Source organism: Erpetoichthys calabaricus, chromosome 5 (assembly GCF_900747795.2).
Source record: "Erpetoichthys calabaricus chromosome 5, fErpCal1.3, whole genome shotgun sequence".
Taxonomy (NCBI): Eukaryota; Metazoa; Chordata; class Cladistia; order Polypteriformes; family Polypteridae; genus Erpetoichthys; species Erpetoichthys calabaricus.
The window spans coordinates 24,659,883-24,670,425 of NC_041398.2; the positions used below are offsets into that span (position 1 = coordinate 24,659,883).

Genomic DNA, 10,543 nt, shown 5'->3' on the forward strand with positions numbered 1-10,543 from the left:
AGTCTGGTGCTGCTATAATTCAATTTCGTCTATTGTAGGTTTTGGGGCCTAAGGGAATATGACCATGGTCAAGAGCCAGATAACTGGACTGATCCAGTGCACAATCCTGCTGGAGAGGACTGTGTGCATCTGAATAAATCAGAGCACTACAGCGGCTGGTATGATAATAACTGTGAAATACAAATGAAACGGATCTGTGAAGCAGCGTGCAACTGAACTGTAAATGGGAGAGCTGAGCAGTTGGCTAAAGTGGACTCAAATGGCTTCTACAAAGTGACAAACACCAACTATAATTGAGCTTACACAAGGGATTTTCCTTAACATCATTACCAACAACTGCGGTGGGTTGGCACCCTGCCCGGGATTGGTTCCTGCCTTGTGCCCTGTGTTGGCTGGGATTGGCTCCAGCAGACCCCCGTGACCCTGTGTTCGGATTCAGCGGGTTGGACAATGGATGGATGGATTACCAACAACAGGACAAGATATCACTTTCCATTCAATTTCTCAATTCTTTTATAAAAAAAAAAAGCTGGAACACTTCAGATTTTATTGTAAACAAGAGGTTATTGAGTTTTCATTTACATAAATATAAATTTTGCTCATGTAAAATGACATTAACTGACAATCATTCACATATTGCACAAACAGAGCCAAAACATACCAGTGATATAACATTTTGTTCAATTCACTGTAAAATCATTTGTGTTTATCTTTTAGCATTAGTCACATGGGGTCAGTCGCAGTGTGCTGTCAGTTCAGGATGATCCCGTGCTGGTCTGGTGTTAGTCCGTATTTATGGTAAGACTAACTTTGGGGTTTAGCGTCACTGCAGTGTGCCCCAGTACTGTAAGTGACTATAAATAAGAAAAGGTGAGGAGTTGGTTAAAGTGGACTCAAATGGATTCTGTGAAGTGGCAAACAGCAGATTTAATTGGGGTTAATGTTATTATCTATAATAGGACAAGAGATCACTTTTCATCCAATTTCTTCTTTCTTTTGTAAAAGAATACTTCAGATTTTGTTCAAAATAAGTGTTTTCATTTTTATGATATACACATTACTTGATTTATTGTAAAACAGGGTAAAAAATGTCACTGATATAATGTTTTTTTAATTCATTGCAAAATCATTTGTGATTATTATAAACATTATTCACAGTGGGATTCTACTAAGTTTTTGTGAATGAGAAAATGCTGTGTTGCTGTTATTGCAACAATTGAAGTCACTGTGGCATCCTTGTTTTTTTGTGTTTCTGCTGCTGTATGCGTCTAAATCTCCCATTGGGATTAATAAAGTTTATCTAATCTTATTTTATCTACCCTTGGGTTCATTGGCACCTTGTGAGTCATAAAATTCATTCAAAGGCATAATGATTTTCTCCTTTTTAGACATTTTAACTTGTTTTTTGTTGACAACATTTTGGATGTATTACATTCTGCCAACATTTTGTGAGCTTTTTGCCTGTCTGTGGCCGTATTGTATGCCATTGCTGTGGCTGTTGCAGAAGTTTGACGAATAAAAGATAGTGGATCTATACTGTCTGCATCCTTCAACTGAGACCAAAAAAGTATGCTTGTTTTGAACTTTAACTTTTCAGCTTTTTGACCATCATTTTAGCTGCAGTCAGACTGAACCATTTACTGTAGACCACTGGCTCCTTGCCCTTTCTATGCCCTGCACCCCTAGAAAATGTTTGATTTATGTTCGCACCCCATACAAAAGAACAAATGTGAAGTTGAAGGACCGCAGATTAAACCATATACAGTACTGCATGTGAACAAATTGAACTAAAAAAAATAACTTTTGAATCAGTGCATAAAATGTAAATATAAATTGAGCAATTTACCTTTCTGAATCTTAACAATCTTTTAGCTGTGTTCCCATGAAGTTTAAACATGTGATTGTCGATCCAGAAGATTGGAGTATCCTGTGAAGCATCAAACAACACAAGGAAATGACACACAATCAACAAGGGTCGAGGGATTTCGGGGATTGAAGACCCCCGTGAAGCAATGGGTGCCGGCACATCACAAAGCAATGAAGCAATGCAGTTCAAAAACAGTTCATTAGCAGAAGCACTATTGTCAGGATCACCAGCAGTAGAGATGGGCTGAGAGTAAACTGCAGGTGTTGCATCCAGTTCAGTTCCTCTTGTCCATCCGGCAAACATGTCAATCAAACTTTGAAATCAGGGCTTGCACAGAAATCTGTACAAGACCATTGCAAGGTCCAAATTACATTCTCTTAAAAAAATGTTATTCACCTTTGAAAACAGGGTGGCATGGTGGCGCAGTGGGTGGCACTGCTGCCTCAAAGTTAGGATACCCAGTTTCACTTCCCCAGTCCTCCCTGCATGGAGTTTGCATGTTCTCCCTGTGTCTGCATGGGTTTCCTCCCACAGTCCAAAGACAGGTTAGGTGCATTGGCTAATTCTAAATTCTATTCGATTTGATTCTAAATTGTCACTTAGTGTGTGTGTGTGTGTGTGTGTGTGTGTGTGTGTGCTCTGTGGTGGGCTGGCACCCTGCCCGGGGTTTGTCTCCTGCCTTGCACCCTGCGTTGGCTGGAATTGGTTCCAGCAGACCCCCGTGACCCTGTAGTTAGGATATAGCGGGTTGGATAATGGACGGATGGACCTTTAAAAACACTCCACCTACAACAAGGAACCTGAAAGAATGAACATTTCTGTAGCTCATTCACAGGTGACAATTGAGCGTGCAATGCTGGATTCTTTTCATATAATAGAACATGAGCACTAACTAATAAATGAGCTACGTATAACAGCACACTGTAAGACACCAATTGCACCACGATAATGTCAGACAATGCAATTAACTTAATTTTGCCAAACCACAAACACAGCCTTTCCCCTTCAAATGCTACCTCACACCCTCTTAGGGTGTGGGCACACCAAGTTGGGGACTCTTGCTATATGAGAAGTCGTAGGCTGTGTTTTAAGACAAAGTTGGTAACATCAGGCTCTGGATATAATTCTATTTTCATTTTGGTTGTATTATTATTTTTGGATACATTGTCTCGTCAAATTACTTACTGGGGATGCCACCAGCTTCCTTTTTCATGAAAGTCATTGACTTGAAATAAACTCATTTTGTTTCTGCATATATATGTGTACATCTTTCAGCATAGCCATTTTACAGTATATAAAAATTACCTGTGCATCAGGAGCTCATTTGATATTTTTTAAAACAATAAAAGAAAGATTAAAAGATATTTTGTTGTGTAAAGAGAAATTCAGCTTTGGGCCTATTACCTCTTTAGTAATTTTCAGTTGTATTTGGTGAATCTTGCCATTTTAAAATGATACAGAAATGTTTTGTTATTCATTGTGACAAACCACACTTACTTACAGTGGTGTGAAAAACTATTTGCCCCCTTCCTGATTTCTTATTCTTTTGCATGTTTGTCACACAAAATGTTTCTGATCATCAAACACATTTAACCATTAGTCAAATATAACACAAGTAAACACAAAATGCAGTTTTTAAATGATGGTTTTTATTATTTAGGGAGAAAAAAAATCCAAACCTACATGGCCCTGTGTGAAAAAGTAATTGCCCCCTTGTTAAAAAATAACCTAACTGTGGTGTATCACACCTGAGTTCAATTTCCGTAGCCACCCCCAGGCCTGATTACTGCCACACCTGTTTCAATCAACAAATCACTTAAATAGGAGCTGCCTGACACAGAGAAGTAGACCAAAAGCACCTCAAAAGCTAGACATCATGCCAAGATCCAAAGAAATTCAGGAACAAATGAGAACAGAAGTAATTGAGATCTATCAGTCTGGTAAAGGTTATAAAGCCATTTCTAAAGCTTTGGGACTCCAGCGAACCACAGTGAGAGCCATTATCCACAAATGGCAAAAACATGGAACAGTGGTGAACCTTCCCAGGAGTGGCCGGCCGACCAAAATTACCCTAAGAGCGCAGAGACGACTCATCCGAAAGGTCACAAAAGACCCCAGGACAACGTCTAAAGAACTGCAGGCCTCACTTGCCTCAATTAAGGTCAGTGTTCACGACTCCACCATAAGAAAGAGACTGGGCAAAAACGGCCTGCATGGCAGATTTCCAAGACACAAACCACTGTTAAGCAAAAAGAACATTAGGGCTCGTCTCAATTTTACTAAGAAACATCTCAATGATTGCCAAGACTTTTGGGAAAATACCTTGTGGACTGATGAGACAAAAGTTGAACTTTTTGGAAGGAAAATGTCCCGTTACATCTGGCGTAAAAGGAACACAGCATTTCAGAAAAAGAACATCATACCAACAGTAAAATATGGTGGTGGTAGTGTGATGGTCTGGGGTTGTTTTGCTGCTTCAGGACCTGGAAGGCTTGCTGTGATAGATGGAACCATGAATTCTACTGTCTACCAAAAAATCCTGAAGGAGAATGTCCGGCCATCTGTTCGTCAACTCAAGCTGAAGCGATCTTGGGTGCTGCAACAGGACAATGACCCAAAACACACCAGCAAATCCACCTCTGAATGGCTGAAGAAAAACAAAATGAAGACTTTGGAGTGGCCTAGTCAAAGTCCTGACCCTGAATCCAATTGAGATGCTATGGCATGACCTTAAAAAGGCGGTTCATGCTAGAAAACCCTCAAATAAAGCTGAATTACAACAATTTTGCAAAGATGAGTGGGCCAAAATTCCTCCAGAGCGCTGTAAAAGACTCATTGCAAGTTATCGCAAACGCTTGATTGCAGTTATTGCTGCTAAGGGTGGCCCAACCAGTTATTAGGTTCAGGGGGCAATTACTTTTTCACACAGGGCCATGTAGGTTTGGATTTTTTTTTCTCCCTAAATAATAAAAACCACCATTTACAAACTGCATTTTGTGTTTACTTGTGTTATATTTGACTAATGGTTAAATGTGTTTGATGATCAGAAACATTTTGTGTGACAAACATGCAAAAGAATAAGAAATCAGGAAGGGGGCAAATAGTTTTTCACACCACTGTATAAATACTGGACCGGGTCAGGACCGAGATCACGGCCAATTTAGAGACTACAGTATAGGAATTGGACGCTGTGTCATGACAGGGGTCTACTCTGTCTCTTTTAAGTGAAAACAACCTGATATACTCTGGAAATAGCTGCATTGTGGGCTGAGCATGAAGAATGGAGCAGAAGTCCCTCAGTATAATAGATGGAAAGAGCATGGCCAACGATCCCCTTGAGGCAATTGAGAGGGCAGGCAACTTGGGAATTGCCTGGCCCTGTAATAGAGTACTGGGACTAAAGAGAATCTACTGGGAGGTGTTCCAAAAGGATGACTCCAGGAGTTCCCAAGACCCTTCCTAATCAAAGCAACTATCTCCTTACATGCTCAGAAGCAGTTCTGGGCCAGGGCCTAAAAGCCTCCTCTAGCCAGTCCACAAAATGCAAGACATTGCTGACGTTTCATTTGGTAAGAAGGAGAGAGACCAGCATTTAGAGAAAGAAGATGGAGCTTTGGTGGAGTTACTGTATGCAAGGTGTACCTATTACATATGTAGGCAAGAGTGTGAGATGCTCCTTTTGGTAGTCAAGGAGCACTATATGCATACATAGATTATAAGTTTTGCTTTCTCATCTTTTCAACATACTTTTGATATCCTCATATTAGTAACAAAGTTTTGTAATAATACCTACTTTATGTTTTTTTCTGTTTTGTTCTTATTTGTGTATTGCAGTTTTGGCCCGTCAGGGCCTGCAAGGCCTTCTCTGCTGGCCTAAAAAAATATCTGAATCACAAACTGATGTTAATTATATTTTGTCCATGAATACTTATTAAATAATTCCAAATAGTCTGTCCGCTTCCTTTCATAGCTTTTCCGATGGTTGTGCTACTTCCAGACATATATTTTCGTATTAAAGCATTTAACCAATCACATTTCAGCCATCATTTGTTGCCAGGCAGGGTCAAAGTCAACGAAGTCTGCCCAGAGGCCTTCACAAACCGTTCTGCAGGCCCTCTAACACAAAATAAATGTTGATTAAACTGTTGCTTCAGATTTTGTGTTGGTGTCACTAGGGCCCTCTAGCAGGCGTACGGCAACGTCACTGTATTCAGACCCGTTGATTGGATAGGATGATGTAATAGAAAAATCTGAATGAGAGCATCATGGGGCAGCTGTACACATTGGTATGTTTGGCGGTGACCATTCCCATGTCCACTGCTTCTGTCGAGCGGACATTTTCAGCCCTAAAGCAAATTACCTCTTATGCCAGAAATACGACAGGGCAGGTTCGACTTTCAGCATTAGCTTCGATGGCGATAGAAAGGGACTTTGTGATGGAACTGAAGCGCATGGATAATCTGTACAACAGAGTAATTGAACTGTTTTTGAGGAAAGACAGTGTAGCTGCTAAAATATATAAGGTGTCATCAGGCACGGGTAAGACGCGTGTCAAAAGAATTCTCAGAGTCCAAGAGTTCGTTTTAAAGGTATTTAGTGAAAGGTAAAAGTAAATAGTCCACACAAGAATAAAAGAAAAAATAGTTACACACGTAGAATAAAAGGCAAAAAAAAAGGAAAAAATGAATCTTCTATAAACTTAGCTTTTCTTGAAAGACTTTAGTATTATTATACTTAAAGGTTCTTAATTTCTTCTTTCCTACTTAAAGGTTCTTAATTTCTTCTTTCCTACTTAAAGGTTCTTAATTTGTTCTTTTCTTCTTAAAGGCTCGTAAGCCGGTTGGCACATAGGCAAGTGCCTAGGCACGATAACGTGCGGTCACGGTTAAAAACCGTATGCCTCCACACCTTATACAAGGCAAGGCTGACACTAACTGAAGAATAATGTTTACTCCAAGCTATTAGAAATGGCAAGAACATACCAAAACGATTCTATTCACGGGGGTTATAGGAACCTTCCATAGTTTAGGGATTGTCATCTAATAAACATTCATGAATCTTATACAACAAGGAAAATGGCTCTTACAGAGAGGATGATGGATTTTGTTTACAAATAATTCGAATTTTTGGTGAGTAAAATGTTGCGATTTTCCTTAATAATATTGCAACTTTATGAGTTATTATTGATGTTTTTTATGTGTGTCGCGGCTGTAGCTGCAGTAGAAAGGAACTTGTTCACCCCTGGTTTGTCTGTTCAATAAAGGCATTTATTGTGGCTACAGGAGTTATCTATCTGCGATGCAATGGCCCTTTATACTGTATTTCTGCATATTAAGATGGTTTTTATAACCATAAATTAGTTTTTGAGGGGCGGGTTGATTCAGACGGAGTACTACTGAAGGCCTAGGTATGAAATGCACGGTCCGCCACTGGTGTATTGGCATAGCTTGTTCACACTATATTACAGTCTCTCAATGTCTTCCACTCAACTTCATTTCAGTTAAATCAACCATTTTGCTTTCTTTAGGTAGGCGTGTTAGGATTTGAACCTTTTCTGTCAAAGGCAAACTTAAACTGACTTTAAAGGAACATTCCACTGAAAACTAATAATAATTTTTATCACCTGTTTACCCCATGTTTCTTGTAGTAATAGTAAAAAAAAAATTATCTCATGTTTTTACAGAGAAAGGAGATAACACAGTTCCTAACACAACAGGCTTAACTGGGGAGCAATATTGACCAAAACTACATTAAAATGTCCATGAAAAAAAATCTCCATTTACTTGTGTTGCATAATACGTATAACAGAAATTCAGTTGTATGCTTACAGTGTCCCAGATATATTAACAGCATTCAAATTAGACTCAGCTTTTGAAACGAAGACCCATGTCTCCCCCATTCCTTAATCATTAATCCACAGTGCTGTAGTACTGGGTTTTCAAGCGGCAACTGTACTATTGAAATGACTTCTGCTTGTTGTGGCACAATTATGAGGCATATTTTTCACCTGAGAATGTTTTCAGTCAATTTTTAACTTTTGTTCTCTAATTATACTCCTCTCTCAGATCACACTTTGCATTTTTGACATGACATGAGCAGAAAGGTAGCCAATGAATGGGCTGTTACTGAGCAGGACACCTGACCAATAGATGAGTGGTGGAGAAGGGTGGGTCACCAATTCAAAAGGTCATTCTTGTTTAAGCATGCTAATCCAGCTGTCTACGAGAGGAATTTTTGGAAGTGGTATATTTAACATTTATTTAAGCAAAGATACATATATGTGTTTGGGATGTCAGAATACGATGGATATCTGCAATGTGGATAATGTGTTCTCCATTAAAGATCTTTTGTGTCCAAAACTTTGCTATCTCCCCTCTCCATAAAGAAATAAGATTTAAAAGTTTTCTTTGTCGTTACTGCAAACAACACAGGTTGTGTAACAGATACAAAAAATTATTTTCACATGGAGTATAAATTCAATTAATAAAAAAATAATATAATGAGCTATAATGACTGATCAAGAATAACAGATGAATTATATACACATAGTAAAATAGACACAAACAATGACAAAGAGCTGGAGTACCCTGTATAACTGAAAGCTTTAAAGCAAAAGAAAACAAGTAGTAATTGCGAAAATGTCTTCACAGACACAAGTTCATAACAGAACTGACTAAAGATGTCCAATTTGTGAATTTCCCATTGGGATTAATAAAGTATCTATCTATCTATCTATCTATCTATCTATCTATCTATCTATCTATCTATCTATCTATCTATCTATCTATCTATCTATCTATCTATCTATCTATCTATCTATCTATCTATCTATCTATCTATCTATCTATCTATTTCTAAGTTATGAGTTCACGATGCAGGAAGGGCAGGTCTAGGCAAACGGAAACAGAAGTGATGTCACAGGTGGAGTGGCTGTTAGTCTTCCAGTGCAGAGGGAGAAGAAGAGTAGGCGTTTGTATACAACACTAACCCCAGGTCCAGTGGGTTTTTATCATCATCAAAGCCCTTAAGTTGTCTCCTATGTGCATGCATGTGGCAAAATATACACTGAATATGCTGACACCTACAGAGGGATAAAATGAATCAGTCACAGACTGAAGTTTTGGGAAAGTGTTATAAAAGCAAGGATAAGAAAGGAAGTGATGATTAGTGAGCAGCAATATGGTTTCATGCCGGGAAAGAGCACTACTGATGCAAAGTTTGCTCTGAGTGTGTTGATGAAGAAGTAAAGAGAAGGCCAGAATAAGCTGCATTGCGTCTTTGTGGACCTGGAGAAAGCATATGACAGGGTGCCTCAAGAGTAGCTGTGGTACTGTATGAGGAAGTTGGGAGTGGCAGAGAAATATGTAAGAGTTGTGCAGAATATGTAACAGGGAAGTGTGAGAGTGGTGAGGTCTGCGGTAGAAGCGACGGATGCATTCAAGTTGGAGGTGGGATTACATCAGGGATCGGCTCTGAGCCCTTTCTTATTTGCAATGGTGATGGACAGGTTGACAGGCGAGATCAGACAGGAGTCCCAATGGACTATGATATTTGCTGATGACATTGTGATCTGTAGTGAAAGTAGGTCAATGAGACCCTGGAGAGGTGGAGATATGCTTAAGAGAGGAGAGGAATGAAGGTCAGTAGGAACAAGACAGAATACATGTGTTTGAATGAGAGGGAGGTCAGTGGAATGGTGAGGATGCAGGGAGTAGAGCTGGAGAAGGTGGATGAGTTTAAAACTTGGAATCATCAGTACAGAGTAAAAGGGAGTGTGGAGAAAAGGTGAAGAGAGTGCAGGCGGGGTGGAATGGGTGGGCAAGAGTGTCAGGAGTGATATATGACAGACGGGTACCAGCAATAGTGAAAGGGAAGGTCTACAACAGGGGTAGGCAACGTCGGTCCTGGAGTGCCACAGTATGTGTAGGTTTTTGTTCCAACCCAGTTCCTTAACGAGAACTGAATTATTGCTGATGAAGCACATATTGCTTAAGTGACATTTTAATGCTTCATTTTAGTGGTCTCGCTTGTTAAGGTTCTCCAACCTTAATTGCTTATTTCAATCTTAAACTGCTGCATTCAGTGTTTTAATTGCTCCTTATTAGCAATAAGATGTAAAACAGGGGTAGGCAATGTCGGTCCTGGTGAGCCGCAGTGGCTACAGGTTTTCATTCCAACCCAATTGCTTAATTAGAAACCAATCATTGCCAATCTCAGACCTTATTTAATTTTATGGCTTGTTAGTATGTGCAATGTAAGGCTTTTATATCGTAGATTTTTTTCCTTTCCAAGGATATCATCCAAATGATTTGAAGCCTAAAACAGATCATTTTCAGTCTGTCACATTTTTCTATTAAGTGTTTTATTAAATCAAACCGTGCATGATGAACACACACAGATGTAATTGGAAAAAAGCTAGCTGGAGAACTGCTGGCTGCTTTGTCTTTTACATCTTATTGCTAATAAGGAGCAATTAAAATACTGAATGCAGCAGTTTAAGATTGAAATAAGCAATTAAGGTTGGAGAACCTTAACAAGCGAGACCACTAAAATGAAGCATTAAAATGTCACTTAAGCAATATGTGCTTCATCAGCAATAATTGAGTTCTCGTTAAGGAACTGGGTTGGAACAAAAACCTGCACATACTGTGGCACTCCAGGACCGACGTTGCCTAC

General features: G+C 39.3%; 1 protein-coding gene across 1 annotated transcript in view; it reads left to right on the plus strand.

The window, feature by feature from the left end:
- The window catches only part of LOC114643586 (C-type lectin domain family 4 member C-like), a 58,996-nt gene extending 58,773 nt beyond the window's left edge, over window positions 1-223 (plus strand). The window contains exon 8 of the mRNA XM_051927612.1: window positions 39-223. Coding sequence (XP_051783572.1) covers window positions 39-216 — 178 coding nt within the window. The 3' untranslated portion in view covers window positions 217-223. The remainder of the gene's footprint in view (window positions 1-38) is intronic.
- The last annotated feature ends 10,320 nt before the right edge of the window (window positions 224-10,543 follow it).